The 23,119-nt window shown below is 44.5% G+C and overlaps 2 protein-coding genes across 2 annotated transcripts; both read right to left on the reverse strand.

Annotated features, from left to right (window-relative positions):
* Positions 1–1,668: 1,668 nt before the first annotated feature.
* Positions 1,669–15,494, reverse strand: LOC137794277 (ATP-binding cassette sub-family C member 4-like). The gene is made up of 31 exons (XM_068591006.1): positions 15,421–15,494; positions 13,571–13,681; positions 13,055–13,175; positions 12,572–12,796; positions 12,398–12,487; positions 12,156–12,319; positions 11,931–12,056; positions 9,817–10,066; positions 9,136–9,243; positions 8,859–8,948; positions 8,552–8,743; positions 8,022–8,116; positions 7,590–7,676; positions 7,379–7,475; positions 6,989–7,198; positions 6,668–6,805; positions 6,374–6,411; positions 6,178–6,293; positions 5,913–6,059; positions 5,729–5,808; positions 5,486–5,636; positions 5,211–5,330; positions 4,966–5,076; positions 4,671–4,771; positions 4,290–4,481; positions 4,057–4,212; positions 3,841–3,930; positions 3,583–3,755; positions 3,362–3,467; positions 1,872–2,006; positions 1,669–1,806 (listed from the first exon to the last, which is right to left on the reverse strand). Exons 1-31 carry the CDS (start codon positions 15,492–15,494, stop codon positions 1,789–1,791), a joined length of 3,912 nt encoding a protein of 1,303 aa, XP_068447107.1. The 3' UTR covers positions 1,669–1,788.
* A 1,509-nt stretch (positions 15,495–17,003) lies between these two features.
* timmdc1 (translocase of inner mitochondrial membrane domain containing 1) lies at positions 17,004–23,051 on the reverse strand. Its single transcript, XM_068591089.1, has 8 exons — positions 22,823–23,051; positions 21,775–22,104; positions 20,830–20,995; positions 20,637–20,725; positions 20,107–20,174; positions 19,258–19,336; positions 17,882–17,992; positions 17,004–17,788 (listed from the first exon to the last, which is right to left on the reverse strand). Exons 2-8 carry the CDS (start codon positions 22,080–22,082, stop codon positions 17,638–17,640), a joined length of 972 nt encoding a protein of 323 aa, XP_068447190.1. The 5' UTR covers positions 22,083–22,104; positions 22,823–23,051; the 3' UTR covers positions 17,004–17,637.
* Between the last annotated feature and the right edge of the window lie 68 nt (positions 23,052–23,119).

Genomic DNA, 23,119 nt, shown 5'->3' on the forward strand with positions numbered 1-23,119 from the left:
ACAGAAGAAAAGCATGCATAAAAAACTGTCTTTGTAACAAAAATACTACAAACCTGATGACGAGAGGGTCCAGAGAGAAGCATTTGTCATATTTACATTAAAAAAAGAGTGAAATAGTGATACTGTAAAATATCCAAAAAAGTGAGAAAAAAAAGTCGTGCTATAGAAATACACAAAATATAAAAGATTTGCACAAGTGTTGTACAAAAATACTAGTATTGCTATTATACATGTAATAGTATTGCTCATTTTATCTTCAGACACTATGCATTGCTACATTGGTATTTATGGAGGACACTTGAGGTTGAAATCTTTGAAATCTTGTTTTGAAATGTCAAGCAAACACAGCGTCCAGGTGTCCAGTCGTGCTATCGTGTTCACTGATGATGTCATGCAGCAGCAAACACAGCGTCCAGGTGTCCAGTCTCTTGTTCACTGATGACGTCATGCAGCAGCCCCGATGCCGTTGGGCAGTCCGCTCGTGGCGGGATGTAAACTGCCAGTTTAAACACTGCACTGAACTCCTTTGACAAGTACAAGGGTCGGCATTTCACCAGCAACAGTTCAACACTAGCCGAGCAGTGATTCAGAGTTTAGATTATAAAAACGTTTTATTACATATACACCATTCAAATAAAACTCTGAACAACTCATTCACACACCGTCTAAAAACACACACTTCAGTTTGATAAACAGGGGCACAAAAATATAAAGACAGAGAGAAGGCAAGTTCTTTACAAAAAAAAAGTGTGATCCATAGATACATATGACAAATTACAAGGGCACAAGGTAGGCACACACACACACACACACACACACACACACCTATTTTAGCAGCAGTCAGAGGCACCGGTGATCCTTCCAGTTGCGAATGTTAGCGTTTCAAAACTTGTACAACTCAAACTACCCAAAAGAATAAATATGAATTTAAATTAGATACGTTTAAAAGTGAAATACAGTCAAGTCCATTCAGGACTTTGACTCCAGTATTTTCACAATGTTTAACTGTTGCGTCTCCGGTGTGCAGACAGACCAGCAGATGGACCCCGAGACAAAATAGCCCATCAAAAGCCTGCATCTCTAACCCCAGCTGGCCGTGTCACATGTGGCCCACATGTTCTCGAGCTCCAGGAACTCAAGAGCAGCGTGCCGAGTCGTAAGTACCTCTGCTTTTAAACGGCCTGCTCCCATAATGCTGAGCGAGAGGAAGGAGAAAGAGGTCGGGGAGTGCGTGAGATAAATCGGTGCGTTATGACACTGCCCTGATATCGACCGAGTGGAAAACATTGGCGTGGTTTTACGTTGCAGCTAACAGATCATTCCTCAATAAAAATGACATTTCTCATTCTCTTCATACCGACGATTTCTCTCCGGTGTAAGGATCGGTTTCTACCGGGTGTCTGTTCCACGGGGAGGTCCGGGAGACACTTTGCTGTCCCTCAATTGGGTTTCTTCCTTGTGGACACATGGCAAAATGATTCACTTAAAAACAATATTGTTATTTATTAGGATAGTGCTTATTAAAGATAAGATAAGATGTTCATTTATAGACAGACAGACATGGATTCCTGTGATCGCAATCATGACATTCACCAAACATCTGCATGAGAAGTTTATTCACAGCTAATCGAATTACTTGAAAGGCAAGATAGGAAATCCAGTTTTCCTGCATAACTTCAGATGGATGGTAATCTTTCGGTAGATTGAGTGTCTTCAGGAGTGTGATGGTGTTCTCAGAATACTTCCATTTGGAGTCCGTTGTTCTGTCTTTTGAATCTTGTTCCGCTGTCAAGACGTCTTCATTGCCTGTAAACAAATTCCCCAAGTTCTAAAAATTGCACATACATTTTTTAATGCAAGCTGCTTCTTACCTGTCTGGCTGACTCCAGCAGGGCTGCGGCCTCGGCGGCGCCGGTCTGTTGCACCATCCTGTAGAGAGCACCCTCTTTGTTGCGCAGCAGGGTGAAGGGGCGGTCTAACTCCTGGATGGCACCACTGTCCAGGACCTTAAAGCAGGATGGGGTCAGGACAACAACAACAACTCAGCCACAAATACAGTCACTTCCTGTGCTGCTTCACAAAACCTAAATCGGTAAATTGTCTAAAAAGAAAATGAATTAAATGAACTAAAACTTTACAAAGCGCTGGAGAAATACATATTTTTTAGCCGTTTTAAAAAATTTATTCCATTTTGTTTTTGATGATCACGTCCATCCAGCGGTAGAATAATGAAGCGCATCTCCCACTGGTTCAACGGTGCCAGCGTTTGCTTTGTTCAAGATCAAACTGATAACATTTTGATGTAGATAAGATTACAAAAACAATGCATCCCGAGTCCTTTTGGAAGTTGCAGAAAAAAATCTTCTTGTTTATTTGTGAGTAAGATGGACACTTCTAACAGCCAGCAGTATAATAACATGTAGTGTCATGTGATCAAGTTTCTGTGGAAGCCCATTCCCGCCACACACACATACAAAAAAATGAGGACCAAAAAAAATAAAAAAACAAAATTAGGGAGAAAAAAAAAAGAAAAAAAAAATTAGGACCAAAAAAAGAAAGAAAAAAAAATTAAGGACAAAAAAAAAGAAATTATTTCTTTTCGTTAACGAAAATAAAAAAAAAACATTGAAGCAATACGTTATTTCATCACTTTGGTTTTACAATACCTTCATTTAAATGTAAATATGTATTGTTCATACAACAAAATAACAAGTCACAAAATAGTCCAATCTTGTTTCAATTCACGTATTCCTTTAATTTAACATTGCAAGCACTGTTTTATATTCAAGTGCTCTTGTTATTTACCAAAAGATAGCTTAGCATTGTCAACCACCTGTAAGCCTATTGATGGGTTACTTTAAAGTAAATATTCATTCAATATATGTGTGGACTTTTCATTTTACTCAGTTCTTAAAAATGGACGATGTACTTTGTGTGTATATATACTATCTACAATTATATTTAGGCTGTAACTGTAATTTTGACATTTGTAGTCAGTAGTCAAGTTCTCATTTCTCTCCTGGAATGAAAGGTTTTTTTTTTTTTTGGTTGCCTTTTTTCCAAGTCAACGAAAAAAAAAGACAATGGAAAAAAAGACGATTTTTTTTCTGGTCCTAATTTTTTTTTGTGTGTGGCGAGAATGGGCTTCCATAAGTTTCGGTCAGTGGAGGAAAGAAAAAACCGGATTGATTGCCGATTGATGGTGGACACCACAGCTTCCATCATGAACACGTGTCTAAACAGACTCATTATGTATCAGACTGTTTGATTTGAACTATGTCGACCTCATGCAAACATCTGGACTAAAAAATGAAACATGAACAAATACTCTTCCCTGAAGACCACGAGGAAGAGGCCTCACCAGTATCCTGTCGCTGTCTACGATGGTGTTGAGACGATGAGCGATCGTGAGCACGGTGCACTCGCTGAACTTGTCCCGTATGGTTTTCTGGATCAGCTCGTCCGTCCTGCAGAGAGAACGACAAGTACAATGAGGAAAGTCTTTGATGACAGTCATCTGAACGGTGACTGCATTCTTTGCTCTACATCGACCGCCAGTGGGGGGCGCCGTCTCAGCAGTACCTGGGGTCCACGTTGGCCGTGGCCTCGTCGATCACCAGGATGCGGTTCTTCCTCAGGATGGCTCTGGCCAGACACACCAGCTGCCTCTGGCCCACGCTGAAGTTGGAGCCCGACTCGGCCAGAACCGTCTCCAACTTCCCCGGCAGCTCCTCCACCGCAGACTTGAGCTGCACCTGAGGGCCACGGAGGAGAGTTTGCCCGACGCGCTCCACAACCAGAGCTGGAAACACGACTCCAGTGAGCCGAGTGGACGCTTACCCCCTCGAGAGCCCTCCACAGGTCTTCATCGCTGTGCTGGCTGAAAGGGTCCAAGTTCTTCCTCATGGAGCCTGTAAACAGCACCGGGTCCTGGAGAACAGAGGAACCACCGGGTTAGACTCGGCACGCGCTGGATGTTTGTTTACACTCTGAAATACACATTGTACATCTAGATTGTTGTGGTGAGAGTTGCAAAACGAGGTGAGCGACGTTCACCTGAGGGATGATGGACATCTTCTGGCGCAGGTCGTGGAGGCCGATCTCAGAGGTCAGAACGCCGTCGATGTAGATCTTCCCCTGAGGCTCCGCCAGGCGGAACAGAGCCGAGACCAGAGAGCTTTTCCCAGCACCTGTTCGACCCACGATGCCAACCTGACCCAGGAAAAGGAGGAAGTGAACCGCGTGCGTTGAAAAGCAGAACCCCATGTCGGCAAACCAAGATAACTCACCTTCTCATTGGGTTGGAAGGTGGCGCTGATATCTTTGAGGACCACTGGTCCATCGGCGCTGTAGGAGAAGTTGACACGGTCAAAGGTCACCTGGCCTTTGTTGGGCCAATCGGGAGGAGGGCGCTTCTGGGTTTCCCAGGGTGCTTCACTCTCCAGCTCAGTGTACTCCACCACTCTCTCCACTGACGTCATCTGAAGAGAGAAGAGCTTCTTTACAATGAGCTCATTGCGCTTCCTCACACCTCCAGCTGTGAGGTCAACTGATTATCACGTCCTAACTCCCCTATAAAGCTCTTCCTTCATGTGTGTTTGATGACTAACTCTGAGCCTGATCGGCAGGTCAACATCATCTTATCAAACTAATTGTTTAAGACTTCTCACCATGTTCTCCACCTCTGCACTTTGCCTCACCGTCCACTGGAAGTTTCCTACCAGTGTCACAACGTAGGTCAGCACCAGGCCCACCTCTCCAGCCTTCAGCTCTAATTAACAGACACACGACTGTATATTAGTATACTGATCCATACTGATGTTCACACAACTTATTTTTACTTATAGAGCTTGATCCAAACTATTCAGACATCTGAAGTTATGAAAGGAGTTTAAAAACGATTAAAAACGAACCAAACATGCACAGTTTGGTTTTATGTTCGATCCTTTAGCGTGTGCTTCTCACCATCTCGGAGTAGGATGCAGCCAAATGTTGACATGGCGATAAGTACGGCGCAAAGGCCGTCAAGGTAAAGTGCAAACCAGCGGGAGATCATCAGGAACAAAAACCAGGCCTCTGACACCGGAGAGACAGAATGAGCATTTTAGTGAAAGCTTCAAGACGCAGCCAGACAGTAGAGACTGTGAGGAATTCAAACTATAAATGTGTCAACATCTCTCTAAACATAGCAATATTTTGGTGGTAATAACCCGAGTGCAGGTCCTGATGAGCGTCGAAGGCTTTCTTTAACCTCTGCTCGGCGCTGAGGGCTCGGATGGTCCACAGGCCCTGAAGAGACGACGACAGGTGGGAGAACACGGGACTGCGAGCTGCAGGGACGAAGAAGAGAAGGTGAATCTACGCGGGAGCAAATATTCTTAGAAGCAGAGATCGCTCTCTAGTATCAGCTTTCCTTGCCTTCTTCATCTAAAAAGCCCACTGCCAATGCATCTGGTGTAATTAGGGCGAGAAGCCGTGAACATACTTGTAGATTCAAGGCGTTTGACATCTCGGGACGTGCGGAGGTAAAAACGCCTCAAGTACAAGAAGACAACGAGCAGAGGAACGATGGGGATGAGGATGAGAGGGATGACTGAAGCAGCGACCGCGACCACGCCGACATTCTGTAGAAACAACTTCACAACGACACGCATCACGTCATGAGGAACGCGGGTAAAGATCTCGACAAGGCAACAACGATGCAGTGCGTGCGCAGATCGCGTCTCACCTGATAGAAGTTCACAAGGGTGATGGGCAGCATGGAGTCGATCTGGCCGATGTCTTTGGAAAACCGGTTCAGAATTCTTCCTGCAAAGTCAGCGAGAAAAGGCTTGATTTGTAAGCGTCCGGGCGCCACACTTTCGGTGGATGTTCCCCCTAAAACAAGAGGAGTGCGCTGAATGTGAACTCACCGATGGGGTTGACGTCAAAGAAGTGAACCGGCGTGCGAAGGACAGCGCTGAACATGTCGTTGTGCAGAGCCTGAGCGGTTCTCACCAACCCGCGAAACATCACCAGACTCCTGGCGTAGCCGAAGACCACAGCAGCTACTGTCAAACCTCAGAGACAAAACAGCACGACTGCTCTGGATCATGCCATCATGATACGTGTCATTTGAAACCTACTAAACATCACAGACAACACGTGTGCTGATCAACACAGGAGTGGAAGGCTCACCTGAATAAATCCCGAGGTAGTACTTGAGATTGAGCTCTTGATATGAGTGAGTAGCATTAAAGCCGGTTTTAATGCTACTAGGCCCCGCTGTGTTGTTGAAGAACTCCTCTCTTGCCCTGTCGGCGGACCAGAGCAAGTCAAACCAACAGCATGTATACATCTGCATGTGCAGTTAGAGGCGTCATCAAATACTCACCAGTAGACCAGCCACCAGTCCTGCATAATATATGAAACCTATGAATGGAGACAAAGTTCAATAAACTGTAGGAAATGACTAGATTTCTGTTATTTCCTTGTTGAACTGTTTTTCAATGTATGAGAAACAGCAGCTAAGAAGAGACATATTTAAAGAACAGACTGCTTCCTGATAAATACTTCATTAATAATACTGTGTTCACACTGCAATCGACACAGCACAAAGATAGAAGTCATTTTTTAACGGAAGCCAAACACTACAAATCAAAAAAAGGTGGCATGAGCCGTGTCTTACCTCGGCTATGACGCTGAGCAGAACTATGACTATTAACGCCAGGAAGCTGCAGCCTGCAGAGAAGTACTTGAGATAGATGCGGCTGCTGACGTTTCCTTCAGCTCGCGTCTCCTCTGCCATGGAACGAACCGTTTCAACCTGCCGAACACGACATTATTGATCCAACGGCACACTTCAGGCCTGGTTTAACTCAAGCTGAGGTACGTGAATGGACCAGGGGGAGTGTAGTGTGTTGTAAATGAACCAAAACTATCTTAAAGAAAGAATTAGAAACTATAGTTGTCCTCAAGGAGATCAGATTATGTTGTGGGGTGTATCTACCGGGAGCTGGTCGGTGCGGTCGCTTTCTGGCGGCAGGAGCGTGCTGTCAGAGCCGTGCGAGTGGTTCGTCCTCTGGCTGAGTACAGACACTTTGTCTAAATCAGCCGGTCGAGCGCATTGCCTCTGCTCGTCCTCGGTCATCTGCAGGGACTCGATGTCGACGCCAGAGGACTCCAGCTCGGTGTAGGTTCCCTGGGCCATGATGTGACCCTGAAGGACACAAAGAGAACCAATCCACGGTGGTAACGGCTCTGTAATTTCTTTATACGTTTGTTCATGTTCAGATTAAAACGGTTGTGTTCCCCGAAGAACTCAGGGATTCAAACTAAGCGGTGAGCAGAACAAATGTTTCCACATAACACAAAGATCTGGAGCGCTTTATCAGCCGACCTCCTTCAGGACCACGATCTGGTCGGCCGCCTTCAGGTACTGCAGCTGGTGGGTGACCAGGATGCGAGACTTGTTCTTCAGGAGGCCACAGATGCACCTGATGGACACACAAAGCGCACAAGTTACACTTTTGACCGTGTGTATGAAACACAAGCATGGAGAATAGATTTGGGACACACTGACAATTTGGACAGATATGGCAGTCCCTCACTTCTCAAAGATGTGTCTCCCGACCTCGGCATCCACAGCACTCAAAGGGTCATCGAGCAGGTAGATGTCTGCGTCCTGGTACACAGCCCTGAAGAGAGAGAGACACACACACACACACACACACACACACACACACACTCATTGACACATCACAGACAACTGTACACTTTAAATAGACACTAAACACTTTCATATGTACTGCTATATTATTTGTTTGTTTATCAAATATTGTAACTTCCCTTCTTTACATGTTTTTGAACGTGTTTATACTATTGTGCTGTGTTTATCAACATGCAGCAATCAAGGGAAATTCCTTCTACGTGCAATAAACGCTTGCTGAATCATTAATGTACGATCACTCCAAAGGTCGAGCTTTCTTCTAACAGAGCGCACACACACACACACACACACACACACACAAAGACACACACACCTCGCCAGGTTGACGCGAGCCTTCTGCCCCCCGCTGAGCGTGGCCCCTCTGTCTCCGATCAGAGTCAGGTCTCCGTCCGGCAGCAGCTCCATGTCCTGCACTCGAAGACAACGGAGCGTTAGTTCGATGCAACGTTTGTGCAACGTGAGGCAATAATGACAATATTTCCATGAAATGAAACTCATTTTAAAAGTTGAATGCATCGATCTGGTTCACAGTAAGAGGCTAGATCTATTCAGCAGTATAGGAATGCAACTACTAATACATTTAGCTTCCCCAAATACTTCATTGTTTCCATTTAAAGTAAAGTTGTTTAAATGAGCTCCACCTTTCCAGCTGCCCACATTGAAACATCAATAATCACAATTCAATGATATAATAGGTCTATATATTACGCTATGGACCAGCCTGCATAATAAATAGCCCTACTTTTACTTTATCGATATTTTGACGCTAATGCTAATACTTTAGTGCTATTACTTAAGTTTCCTAATTAACATTTTCAATACAGGGATTTTACAACGCCTCACCTTCTTCAGAGCGCATGCTCGGAGGACTCTCTTGTACTTCTGGGGGTTGAGCTCCCTCCCAAACAGGATGTTGCTGCGGACGCTCCCAGGGAACACCCATGCCTGCTGGGCGGCGTACGTCAGCCGACCTTTGACCTTCAGGATTCCCGTGTCGTGAGGCAGCTCTCCCAGGATGGCGCTGAGCAGAGACGACTGGGGGAGGGGAAGCATGGATTTTACAGGCGAGGTGAATGCAAACGTGCTCCTTCACTGCTGCTCTGAGTTTAATAGAAGCAGGAGCGAAAGCGGTTCGCACAGGTGCACTGACCTTTCCAGCTCCCACTGGGCCAATTACAGTAACAAGTTGGCGCGACTTCATCGTAATACAGACGTTCTGCAGCGATGGAGAGTCCAAAATCTGACAGGAGAAAAACAAACTCATTTGGAGAAACAAAAGCCAGCGAGCAATGGATTCTGAACACATGTAAGAGCCAGAGAGGCCAGTCTCAGTCACAATATGTTAAGACTTACAATACATGTAATGCACAGCATCCAAGCACACGCATGTCCTGTATTACATATCACTTTAAGGTTAGAATACTCACCTTATCCCAGAAGCAGGTCAACTTCTCAATCTCAACAGAGTTTTCCATCTTTTCCTCTAGAAGAAGCGTACTCTTTTTTCTCTCAATCTCTTCCAGTAGGAGAAAAGCCTGCGAGGGGTTAATCCACACACATACATTCACACTTTGAGCTCTGTGACTAAAAACCCAGGTAGTTTTTTCACAGCGCTGTCAACTCTTGCCTAGACATGCCTCACATATCAGCATGTTGACATGCACGTTGTCCTGAAAAGGACTAAAAAGAAGAATGTTGTGTGTCAATCATCGGGTTTGTTGTTTTTGCACACTGGCCCCCCTGACATGATGACGTAAGACGCCAGAGTTTAGTGAGTTCATGTACTTCTGCAGCCTCAAAAACACTCCAATCCGTTCAGTCCACACAAACCTACAATCCCGTCTTTTAAACTTCAACCTGAACAGCGATATCAAGACAATTACAAAACACTTGTAATGGTTTAATGTGAACCACCTTGTTGAAATGTGCTACACAAATAAACTCACCTCGCCTTTAGTGTCTTGGCAAGAGTTATCCAGAAGGGTTACATTCATATAAAAAAATACGTGTTTTACAGGATTTAGTTTCCTGCAAGACTCACACACCAATACACGAATAACGGCAACAAATATAAAATAGCTGCTATTCATGACGGCGAACAGAACTACCTCAATCCTGCCAATGCTGACCACGGTCTCTGACAACTTCTCGACGGCCAGAGGGAAGAACAGGGCGACGGTGAGCTTGATTGTGCCGTAGAGGGAAACCGTGACAAACACCCTGCTGGCGGTGAGCGCGTTGCCCAGGAGGACGTAGACGGTGAAGGTGACGAAGACGATGATCTTGCTGCTGGCGAAGAAGGAGGCCATGTTGAGCCCTCGCAGGTAGGAGCTCTTCAGGATCTGAGTGATCTCTTTTCTGGAGCGAGAGACAGGACGACAGATGGAGAGGAGTGACTTCAAAGTGTCAAATTTGAAATATTGCGCTGCGAGGGCAAATGAGGCGTGTAAACTAATGCACCACCACATTGTTATGATAAGCCAGTCATTGCATTAGTGCTCTGCTGGTAGTAGTTTACCACTACACAGACTATTCAGGAGTCGCTGAACAGTTCTACGCTGGCTCTTTATATTGATTTGTTTTATTTCTAACTGCTTCACATGACCGTTTCTTTGTCACCTGTAATGTGTAAGAGTGGATATTCCTTTGTGATGAAATGGCTGCTGATTTTAAAAACGCAAAGTTTGTCGTTTTTGGCACACGTGTCCTCGTGACACGACGACGGAAGACACTGGAGTTCAGTGGCTTCATGTACTTCTGCAGCTGCAGACTCAAAAAGTATTTTCTTTCATTGTTGTCCAGAGTTTGTCTTCCATCCATTAAATCCGAGCGTCTTTGAGTCGACTATATTAAGCATTTCAGTCCGTCTCCTAAAGGTTTAAGTTCCCAAACAACGAGAAAGGGATTCATGACAGCCGGCAAAATGTATTGCTTCCTAGACAGACATTTAAAAAACACTTGCACATTTGCAGCCTTGTCTTCGGTTTCATAGCTGCTGAAGAAAAGAGCGCCTGTCTGAAAGTCCTGGGAGTTACACTTCACTTTGACACAGTTAAAATATCCTCATTCACACATTAACTCCTTTCTGAGAAACTGTTTTGGACATGAACTAATTTCTCACCAATGTTTGTTGTAATGTTTAAGCTGAGGTGGTCAATCAGAGTGTTACTGGTTTCTCAGTTTTACCAGATAAGAGCGAGCTTTGTTGTCTGTCAGCACATGAATGCATCACATGCTGCAAACAAACACAGGACAGCATAGAAATGAGGCCAAGCAATATAGATTTTACATAAGCATTTTTTACAACCGACCAAACTTCAAGTGATTGATTGACAGTTTTATTCCTATCAAAGTTCAAAGAAATCTGATGGGTCAAAGGACACGGTGCAACTCCCCCGCAGGCGTTAGACTGCACCAAAAAGTGTGAACTCGACCAACTGCTTTTCTATAAATGTTATTGCTAATTCCCCCCAACTGTTTCGTATGGATGTATTAAAAAACAGAGGCATGGGAGTTGCATTACCAAGAAGATAGTCACCTTCTTGCTCTGTGTGCGTTTCCAAATGGATGTTTTGAAAGGAGTTAATGTGTAAATGAGTAGGTGAGACTCAGCCACACTTCTAGTATTCATTATCCAACACTCACACTGTGTAAAGTTGTTGCAGTCATAAAAAATAGGTGAAGAAAAAACGGTCATAAAAAAACAGAAAACAAGGATGAAGCAAAGTCAGAAGGTTCAGCGGTTTTTCGCTCGTCATGTTTATGTCAATACCGTACACCGCTTTGAGGAGATTAACTCTGCTCCGCAGATTAGAGATTACAGCTGCACTTCACCTTAGAAATTACAGGAAACCAAACAGGAAACCAGCGTGCTCGCCAACAAAGAAACTCCACATACTTAACATTTTCTCTTCATGTTTCTGAAAGCATACTTGTAAAATCACTTCAATGAGAGCTGTCGCCGTAACATGAGCTCTAGAGACTGATGATTTGTGTCATTACATTTGGTTTGATCGGTAAAGTCAACGTATTGAATGACATATCAGGAGTACAGATTGTAAAATAGTATATTTAACAGATTCACTGTCAGTGCAAAACAAAATGTTGAAACGTGTGGACTCACGTCGGTGGTCCCAGTAAAAATAAATGCCGTATCATTCTCAATTCCCCGTCCTGCAAACGCACAAACAACATTCACAAAAGCATTATTTTCCATTCATACCTTCTGACTTCGTTAACCAGCGATGAGAAGGGTTTCTCCCAGGCGTACATCTTGATGATCCGGATGCCGGACACCACTTCGTTCATGATGCGGATCCTATTGTCAGACAGGACTGCCGATTTGCTCCTGCGAAGAAATGACATGAAGAAATTATATTTTTCCAAATAGAGAATATGGGCATGAGTAATGAACACTGGAGCCTTCTTGAGTCATGTGGTTCCCGACCTGAAGATGCCAAAGAGCTTTCCAAACCAGGTCTGCACAGGCAACATGAGGACAATGATGGCCACGCCCGCCAGACACGACCAGCCGATCTCTTGCCAAAGTAAAAGGATGATCACCGTCGCCTCGAGAGGTCCCACCCACAGGTAGTGCAGGTTGAGTGTAACCTAGAAGAGACAAGTGATCGTTATGACTTTTTGGGTCATCCGCGCTGGCGTTTGAGAAACCAACTTCCTTCACGTTACCTCATCAAAACGATTGACGTCGTTTGAAAGGAGGTTCACAATTTGTCCGGTGGTTGTGTGCACCATGGAGTCGTTGCTGAGCCCGAGAGCCTGACGAGAGACACGTCACCCGTCTGGTTACCGTTACTGGAAACATTTGCATTTCCAAATTTCTACAGGGTACGATAGTCTGACCTTCCTGTAGATCATGTGACACATGGCCACTCTGATCTTCATGCCCGTCCTCAGGACGTGGTAGTAGTAGAGATGTTGGAGGATCGTCAGGCCGAAAGAGGAGAGGCACATGGCAGCAGCGTAACTATACACCATGTAAAGACGCCACTGGTCCTCTGGGTCATAATTCTCAAAGTACTCGATTATTTTCCCCAGAAGAAGTGGCTGGATCACTTTAATCGTCTCCTTTACGTCAAAAAAGAAAAATCACACAAAAACAATTTAACAGCTGACAAGAAATGTGATCAAAAGAACAAAACACTGGTTCCAGTTCTTCAAATAGATATTGTACAATGAGACATTCAAATAAATCATCTGGAACTGGTTTTAATGCCCTTTTAGTTAAGATTAAACAAACATTTAAGGATAAATACCAACCCACTTCTAAGCATTACGAGTTAACCTGGCAAAACGTGAAGGAGTCCTTGGAAAGCCAGAACGTACCTGTGAAAAGGTAAAAATCCCAGCCGCAGCGTAGGACTTCCCGTAGCATTGGACGAGAACTCTGGAGAGTTTGGGCTTCTTCAGCTCCTTTGTGGCCTTTCTAACTTCACGGTCCCAAAATCTGCAACAAAGCAAAAAGCTAATTCATTCTGAAACCGTAACTTATTTAACAAATGTTGGTGTTTTAGTTGTACAGTCGTTTACTGTGAGATTCCCCATCAAATCCTTTATCGCTGTTGTATTCAAACCTTTCAATTCAACCACAAAAAGAGATGAGCAGATGTCAAATTGGGCGTTACAATCATGGTCATTTCCCTGCTCAGGATTGAGTAGCATTACTTTGTACGTCATGACTAAAATCAATGACGAGCTCTGGCTGTCGGGGGAATACAAGCTGTCTTTGTGTCTTTATGTGACTTGGAAGCAGAAATTGCCATTTTCAAACTCCATTAGTTTTTCGTGAGTGTGACTACTCAGCATATTTACTTTGGGAGTACTGTAAGCATCGCTTAGTACCTCTGGAGTTCCTCTCCCAGTATCTCAGACTGATCCTCTGGCAGAACGTTGTACATGTCACTTTCCTCCAGCCTCCGCTTGTGGCCAAGCTGCAGCAACGGGGTCAACCAGCTGAAACGGTTAGAAAGCAGAGATGTTTGTCAGTAAAGTGCTCGTATGAAAGTGTGTTTGCTGTGAACGCAGCATCAGCCTTCCACCGTCTCATGACCTCAAGTGGACTTCCAACTAAGACTAAAAAACGCCCTGCAGCAGACGCTCTGCCGGCTCCAGCTCGGGCAGTTCGACTCGCCTCAGAGGCTGCTGATCCAGTTCTGCAGCACAATAATCCAAACTGGCATCCATCTGCACACCATCAGCATACTTTCTACAACCTGGAATCCAATCTATGGCATGCAAATGTTTATTTTACTTGAATAGGACTTTGAGTCCTACGGCCATTTAAAAACGCTTTAACCATTCACACACTGCAGCTGCAAGAGCACTTTGGGGTGAAGTGTCCGGCCCGTGGAGACATCTGCACGGACTGAAGGACCCAGGGAACGAGCTGCCGATGCTGATTGAAGGGCAACCCTCCCTCATGCCACAGTCGTACACACACATCTGGCCACCTGTTCGATTCTGATGTTTATCGCTGTGGACCACCATTTGGGAATAAAGTTAGTGACTTCGCATATGTGAGGTTGAACAGAAACCGGTGCTGCAAGGTTTTCCTTAAGGGATATTGTCCCAGTGACTCATGACATATGTAGAAATCATTTAGGGCCGAACCTTACAGTTGAAACTTTGCTGGTTGCTACTTGCTAAATTACACAATTACTCTTCAAAAGATGATTTTGGAATGCACTAGAAAATCCCCACTTTGCAGTTGCATAAATTATACATGACTGTTCAACAAACTAAGACTTAATTGTGGAGAATGCATCACTTAGTCCATGACTTTACATTCCTAGAAGTGTGTGAGGGGGAAATTACTTTACATTCTGAGTTGCAAAAGGTGGTTTAAGTTGTGCGAATCCAACAGAGTGTGTGTTTCGGTAGTTATGTTATAGATGTACTTTTTTTTCAATGTGTGTGACACGTCGTCCCAACTGTAGTCCCATTTCGCAGGAGACCGAAAGTGTTTCACTTCTGTGGTGCAGTCAAGTCCTCTTTAAATAATCAGGGAAATGAGGCCCAACTGTCAAAATTCGCATGAACGCCCCGTTAAGACAAAAAACAAACAGCGGACGTGTTGTTGAAGCAGTCCAAAACAATATGTTCTCTTTTCCACATGAAAACCTAAAGCTCGTCCAGGGGAGCGGCGCGCGCGAGAGAGACATGGACTGCAGTCTGTCGTTTCTTGCAAAAGTCTCAAGACGTTTCACTGTATTCCGTTTTGTTACACGAGGACACAATGCACCTGCGCTTTCATTCAAAATCAAAACGGAACAAAGGGTTGTAATGTTTTGTCAAGATTGACAACTTAGTGTGACTTTGTTCCACCGCCTGCTGCAACACAATGCACATGCACGGTGCAGAACGAACCACGACAGCTACATGTCCACTTATTAAATCATCATTTTAGATTAGTTACAGTTAATTTGCAATGTGTGTAAAACATGCAAATAAAAGCATATGAGATAATGCGTCTGTTTTCTTCAAAATGTCTCCAAAAGTGTTGCAAACTCTAAACTAGGCTCAATCACATCTTATTTATCTAGTATATGTACTAAAACTGCATAAGATGATTGCTGCCTGCATGTACACCAACACATTAGTGATAATTAAAAAAAAAGTATTCGGCAATCCAGGTCTGGTAGTACTAAAAGAACTTCACGATACCTGCATTAGGATTATCTTCACATCCTTACCACATAAAGAGCCGCGATAGGAACCTGGCGGTGGCCAGCGGGTTGCGTTTGGCGTCCTTTGGAGTCGCATCCATAGCTGCTGGGCATCAGTTCAATGAGTTTTCTGCCCGGTGGGACAACACTGTAATGTCCTGACACGCCGGCGCTCCACACATAACATACTTGGTACATGTGTAGTTAGATAGCATCATGGAAAGAGGAGACTCGTCACCGCCGGCTCCACGAAAAGCGCAGAATGGAGGTTAAAGTGCGAACTATTGCAACTATGGGAGGTGGCGTCGAGCGCGATTAACCATAAATGCGCCCTAGTGGATCATTATATAGTTATTAATATCAATTTGTACATATTAGGAAATAATGGAGTTTTCTATAGAGTCGGTCTTGAGTTAAACCTCAGCGTTTTCCTTATGAATCCCATACTGGTTGTGCGTGCGTGTGTGGAGCGTTTGATTTCCGAGGACCATCGCGGTAATAAACGCCACACGTCCGAGAGCTCCCGATTACGAGCAGCACGCGAATGCGGCATTTGCGCAACATGTCCTTTTTTCCACGCCTATATTTTTGAATGGGCCTCACGTGGGGGGCTGCTAAGGGGTTGAGGCTGATTGTAAGGAATGTGGTGCAAAAAAAAAGTTTTAAAAAAACAATTAGTGTGCACTCGTCTAAAACAGCAGCATTCCTCAATCAGTGGGAATCATGGGGAAATACACTTATACATAAATGCATGTATTACGTTTGATATTATACCAATCTTGCTGTAAAGCTATTGCTGCATGCATCAACATTAACTACATTACATTTTTTTTCATGCAGAACTAGTTTTGCTTCACAAACCGCTTTTTTCATTTGTAATAATTTGTCCTGTGACAATACCAGGGTGTTTTTAAATGACTAAGTTTAGAGTCTTAGTATCTCAATTTTCTATAAGGTACATGTACAGAATACATTTGCAGTTGTACAAGACTACCACTAGAGGGAGCGAGAGCCCATTTATACTGTACAAAATGTTCTGTTGGCTGTCATCTTCTCCTTTTTGAGAGAATGATCAGACTAAATTATCCCAAATGTTTACTATTGCAGGTGAAGCCCAACTTTAGAAAGCAATTAGTCATAATTGCTTACGTTGTTTCTATATTGCTCCACCCAAAAGAGGCAATATAGAAGTGCAGCTGGGTCTTCAAGGGATGGGGCAAGTGACTATTTGAAGCAAACAGATTCTTAAAATCAGAAAAACTCCAAATGTTATACAGGCATATTCAAACATTCAAAATTCAACAATGCTGGGTCAGAGCCAACAAACTAGACCTTACCTCCAGTGTCTATCTGCAACAGTTGCAGCTGGATATCACCGCTGACCACGGGCTCCTCAAATCTGTCCATCTGCACGTCAGCAGTCACCGCTGCTTCCCGGGCCCCAGCTGTTGCTGTGTCACATCTTGTTTACACCAGGGGCCAACGCTAAGTTTGACCTAGTTGCTGAAAAGCCCGAGAGGCAAAGCGCGAAACACACTACACACAACGTGGGAACAGAGAGAAGGCATTTCGGGATGGACGTCAACCAACATTTGTTGTTTGCTGTCAAAAATGAGACGACATTTTATTGTTCATTCGAGCCAATTCCAAGCACACAAACAGAGACGAGCTGAACTGGATTTTGAAAGCTGGAGGAAACGTCTGTCACGAGAACTCACTGCAGCAACATGTGAGACTTCTTTCACTTCAGGATGTTTTATTAGGTTGTACAACGTACAATGGCAACTTTGTGGTTTTTGACTTTCGAGCCCATTAGTTCTTAATACTGTACAACCTTAAATCGCATAGAAATGTCATTAAAACATTAAGCCGCCATGAATTTGCGCATTAAAATCAAATAAAGCGTATAATTACAATGACAATATGCAATTTCTGATAGGACACCAATATGAAATATGTTTAGCTTCCACCAGGAGCTGGATTTGGAGTAAAACACTGTGGAAGTAAAGTAAAATCAAAATTGTTTTGCTGTGAAATGGAAAGATGGAAACGGTCTTCACAAAGATAAGTGCACAGGACAGCAGTTCTTGCAGGAAAAACACTTGTTTAATTCTGATGTGAAGCGGTTTCCCTTCAGCCAGAGAAGAAGGGTGTGTGTGTATCCAGGCAAAGAAGTGACCCATTAATCCTCCCAGTTGTGTGAGGTCCCACCTTCAATGTCCAACAAATAACAGGCAGCTACTGTCATTGGCTGTGTGAGTCCTGAGTCTCAGCCTCATTCTGTGGTAAACTGAGCAGCTCCTGGATCCGTCGCATGTCCTCGTTGATGACCTCCGCCTGAGAGCTGACGTTCAGATCGCCAATCAACTCGTCTGTCAAGTGCAGACGGGCCGCCCTTGGAATTTGAAAGATGGAGAGCAGCAAAACGTCAGGATAACAAACTTTTAAATGTAAGAGAATACGATTAAAATCTACTAAAACACCTCACCATTCTGCGAGCCTGAGCTCAAAAAGTTCCCTGCGCTTTCGGATCCTCCTCTGTCCAGCAGTTTCTCCTGCAATCGACTGCATGCTGATGATCAATGCACCAGTGGGAATCCTAAGCAGAAGTTAGCTAATGTCATTAAAAACATCAAACATATCAAGTTTACACAGTATATTTGCATTAAACCACAATACAAAAACAGAAAATACACTTTATACATCTATTGTCTGAGCACGGTTCATTAGCTACTGAAATGTGTGAAACCATTCTGGCTGACACATCTACACTGGGCATGTACTGTAGTACTACCACACTTCCTATTGTATAAACAGTTCTGTAACAAACCCAGCTGTCACATGTAAGTCTGTCACAGCAGCTACGTTAACGGCATAACTCTTCTAGGCTAACGAGTAATCACGTGAGGCTAAATTTCCCCTCGGCCGTGTCTTCCACGGTCCTGTCCTCCTCTGCAGCCCCTCCACCCGAAGCTTCCAGTCACACCTCTGCGGTGTTGCCCAGGCGAGAGGACGATTCTGGGGCGAGATCTGGAGCGTGATGTGCTTTCAGATTAGCTGCCTGCTTTCATTTCACCCCCTGCTGCCCCGACTGCACCTGGCGCAGCCGGGGCCGGGGCTGTTTGCACACATCAGAATGCTCCAGGTGGCTGGTCACTCAGGCAGACAGCGAGGAGGAGGAGGAGGAGGCAATGCAAGACAGAGCCAACAGGAGAACAGACTCAGGCTGAGCCAAGACAGAGCTGATGATCATAGAGACCATTCAAACCAACCCCTCCAGTCTGTTACACCATCAAACACCTCACACTTAATCTCCATTACACAATCAAATTCAAATCTGCTCTTGGCTCCGCGCACACAGCTGAACGTGGCCAGAGGAGCGAGCGGAAAGTGGGACAGAGGGGGTTGAGGGGAGATGGAGCGAAGCATAAGTCCAGATCAGGCCACGGTAGATGGAGATGAGGAGCTGGAATAACAGAGATGGTGTAAATGGAGAGGGGCAGCTGCTGCCTTGGCCGGCCTCCTTGCTCTCGCACCCAGAACATGGCCCTCTGCAGCGCACATGAGTCCCTCTGGCGCCGTGAACAGAGTTGGGGGTGGATGGTGGAGGGGGTGGGGGTCCAGCTGGGCGACAGAGGGTTGCTGGGAGGGGCACAGCTGGCTGCCAGAGTGCTCACTGCTCCCAAGCACACGGGATGCGAGCGCGAGGCAAATACACGTCTGTTTCGAACCCAACGCAGAGCGGCAACGGGGCTCTGCTGCGTGATGAGGACCGACGTGCTTCAGGGTAGAAACTAGGTCTGTTACTGTAACGACTGTGGGAATAATTGATGGATACGGATGGACACTTGTGGAGGCACTTACCCCATCACCGCTCCGATGATTGTTCCTGCCACCAGGCCTCTCAGACCCAGATTCAGTCTGAAAAGGCCTCCAGTCACCGCTGCTCCCATAGAAACAGGTTTATTATCATTCACAACACAATTTTCTGGTATAAGCACCGTCTGTTATAACGCTATTTGTCATCAGGTTAAACGAGGAATAAAAGTCTCGTTATCGTCAGTAAAGAATGTTTTACTACCAATTATGAGCTTTTTAAGAGCTGACATTCTGGTGTCCAGGCAGATAGGAAATTGGACCAAGAAAGATCATTTCTGCATCGTATAAAAATCACATTTTCTGGACAGTGAATTTATGTTTTTTACTAATTATTTTCTGGGCAACGTTATGCATTAACTAGAGAGCAGTCGTAAAGAGACGACAGAATATCAGGGACTGGAGAGACGCAGGAACAAACAAATGCAATCAAGGCTCTCGGCCACAGGTGGACTGAGGACGTTCCCGTTTAGGGAAAAAATGTGAGAATATTGCTCAAATATTAGAGAAAATGCGGTGTGCGTTAGCTCTGAAGGGGTTAACAGTGTCGACAAAGTTGCAAGGAGAAGCAATGTCTAACGTTTCCATATGCACAAGTTATCAATTTGCTATTCTCTTTGTCTTTTGTAGACTGATCACGTGTCAGCTTTTGAACTTGTTGCTGGTTCATAAAAATCTTTTCTTCTTTTATGTGGAAACAATAACACAGAGTTCGTATTGAGCAACTCCCAGATGGAGATCTGTGACAGTGAAGCAGAATGCTGTGTGACTTTTCTTGGGGAAATAAAAAAAGGTATAAAAAATAGTGATAAAGCCCATTGAGCCCATGTGACTCACCTCCAGCTGCAGCGTAATGGCTGAGGTTATACTCGTTTCTGTACACAGACAGCCCTGTGCTGACAGAACTACAGAGCGGAGGACAGAGGAGTGAAAGACTGTTAGATAATTTAAACCAAAAGATTTAAAAAGGATGATAATTGAAAATAAAAAGGATCATATATCAACAATCATATGAAATGCAGAGGCCTCTTGTTTCCATTTATGCTCTCTTAAAAGCTACCAGACAAAACATTGGAGTTGCTCGTCTTCTGCTGGTTTAAGAGGTTACTTCAGAAGACACACAATAACACAAAGAAACACAATAACACAAAGAAACAAACCTAGTCGAGGTAGTGATAGACCAGCAACTCCTGTGTTCTGTGAGGTCAAATTACTGTAGGTTTTAATGTAAGGATAAGGATGTAATGAAAGGTGCTTTACAAATAAACCTGCCTTTCCTTGGTTCAGTTAAGCATGGTTTAAAGGAAAAAAATGCTGAACCTCAAACTCAAAAACAAGTGTATGTGATTGTCCATGTGTTTGCTTACTTGAATATGGTGACAAAAACAGCCACTCTCCAGCTCCATCTCCATCCGTATCTCACAAAACCCCGGATTGCTGCATTATGGGCCGAGCGCTGATTCAGACAGAAAGCGCACAATCGTTAGGTTGATGCTGCAGCGTTAGTAGCACGATGCTTTCCGTTAAACGTCCTCAACTTTCTGCCACTCAGTTACTTACCACTGCTTCCACTCGGCTAGTATAGATTTCCGCCTGGCTGACTTGGATGTACCTCTGCTTGGCGTCGCGAGCCGCTGGCAGGCCTCCGTACAGCAGGCCGGCCAGAGCGGCAGCTAAACCGCTTTTGATCACGTTGGTCAGCTCCTCGGGGTACCGCTGCGTCACGCTATCGGGAGACGAGGCATAAAAATGCCCTGTCAAATAATAAAACTATACGCATGTAATTCTAAAATTGGCGGCTAATTAAAGTGACATCAGTGATCAACCTGAAACATCACAGCATTGGTGCGTTTGGTTATGAAAACTGTAAAGGAGACGAAGTACATTAAGTGGTCTACTAGATTATTTGAGTATATGCAAAGTACAAAACATAATTCAGAAAAGGTTTGTGAACTATGGCTGACAACTGTGGTTGTATTTAGAAGAAAGCTGTAATGTTCACGTGGTCTTTATCTACCACCGTGCACACTTATTTCTGACATTTCACCTGTGTATTTTTCACAGTAAATACAAAGCTGGAACTGTATTATTGTCTACTGAAGTCTCTCACCCTTTTTCCCTCTACAATTTGTTCACAGAAGAATTTAGAAAAAATTATATTTGACTATACAAACATCCAAAGAACGATTTGACGAGGGCGTCGGCTAGTAGTAATTAGTTGGATCAACAAGCATTCCCTTAAATTCAAAGATTGTTCCAAATCCAACTAGCGCAAAAAAAATAAATAAATTCTGCACACTTTATTTAGTGACAGTGATAGAAAGGAAGAATAACTAAACATTTTACGGTTCCCATTACAAAGTGGTGAATACTTCAGATTGGCTTTTAGTTGGATAAACTTCATTTTTAAGCAGTGTTCAAAATATGTAGAATATAACTTGATAAAGAGAGCAAAGTGACACCGGGGTGAAAGAGGAGAAGTCAAAAGGAAATAGGAATACAAACTCTCTGTTAAAGAGGTCCTTGATACGGTCCCATCCTGCATCTGGGAACTCCGGCTTGCCTATGATGCTTGGCATGCTGGGCGAGAGGATGGGGGCTGGAGGAAGACTGGTGGAGGAGGAGGAGGAAGAAGGCATCTGTGCAGAAGCCACATCAGCTGCGTGGACCCTGGGGAGTAGGGGGCAGAAGGAAGGAGGCCCGACTCTTTGGATGAAGCCCCGCAGTAGGCCGGTGCTCAGCTCGCCCCAGGGTGCAGAATCTGCCCGCCGTCTCTGCAGGGCAAAGCCCGTTCTGGACTGATCTGGATGCATCACGCTTCAGTTGGCATCGGGGCTGCAGCAGAGAGGCAGAAACACATGGCCATGGGTTGGGAACGTTCCACTCAGTCTATGCCTCTGACTTAAAACTACATCCTCAAAATAAACTGCCTTAAGGCGAATGAAACCCTGGCAGGGTTACACTGGGTTTTCCAACTCGGCAGCTGTCAAATGGTGCAGGCCTATCAGGAAACACTGGGCAGTGGGCACACAGGGAAGGCTGTCTGGGGAAATCTCTCTCCATTGACATTAAAATGAGACACGCTTCAATGCACTGCTGGGACCTTCAGGTCCCCTATTACAGGATCAAAGATGTAATGCAAAGACACGATTATTATTCTTTACCAAGTTGGCAGCATTCCCATATTGCCTTGATTATTTCATATCATTTTAAAAACACAGCATTGAGGGTTTTGCGGCTGACATATGGAGCAGCAGTGGTGACTTTCCTCTTAATTAGCGTGATGTCACACAGCTGCGACAGGTCAGACTGACTTCTCAGCCAGAAGCTCGACTAACAACTTGTATTACTTCCGTGACAGAAGTACCTCAATGCTTAACATTAACAAAATGACAACGAAACGTTAAACCAATATTTCGGCTTTACGTTTTCATTCCTTCGTCGTCAGAAACTACAATAAAAACCTAAATAATCGTTTCTGTCCGATAAAGGGCGCATTACCGATAGCACTTAGCATGCCGTTAGCTTCTGTGATTTAAAATAAAAGGCTTACCAACGAGCGGTGCGAAACGTCTCAGCAGTCAACCGTTTGACCTTTTGAATCACTGCAACCCCCAGTAGATGCACATTAACTAGAGTTAGTGTCCACATTTGTGGGTTTCATAATTGCCCTTCTGCGGGTTGTTCCTCAACGGTGACATTCCGACAACAAGCCGGGTCTTCGACCCGTCACCTCCACCGAGACACAAACCACATGTGCCTACAGCGCCGCCCGGCGGTGGAGGACTGAAATCACTACTACGCATGCGCACTCCACGACATATAGTTCAGAGTCTGTGTGTTTGTTTAA

The sequence above is a fragment of the Clinocottus analis genome, unplaced genomic scaffold (assembly GCF_023055335.1).
Source record: "Clinocottus analis isolate CAN_PGR_092001 unplaced genomic scaffold, fCliAna1.0.p SCAF_24, whole genome shotgun sequence".
NCBI lineage: Eukaryota > Metazoa > Chordata > Actinopteri > Perciformes > Cottidae > Clinocottus > Clinocottus analis.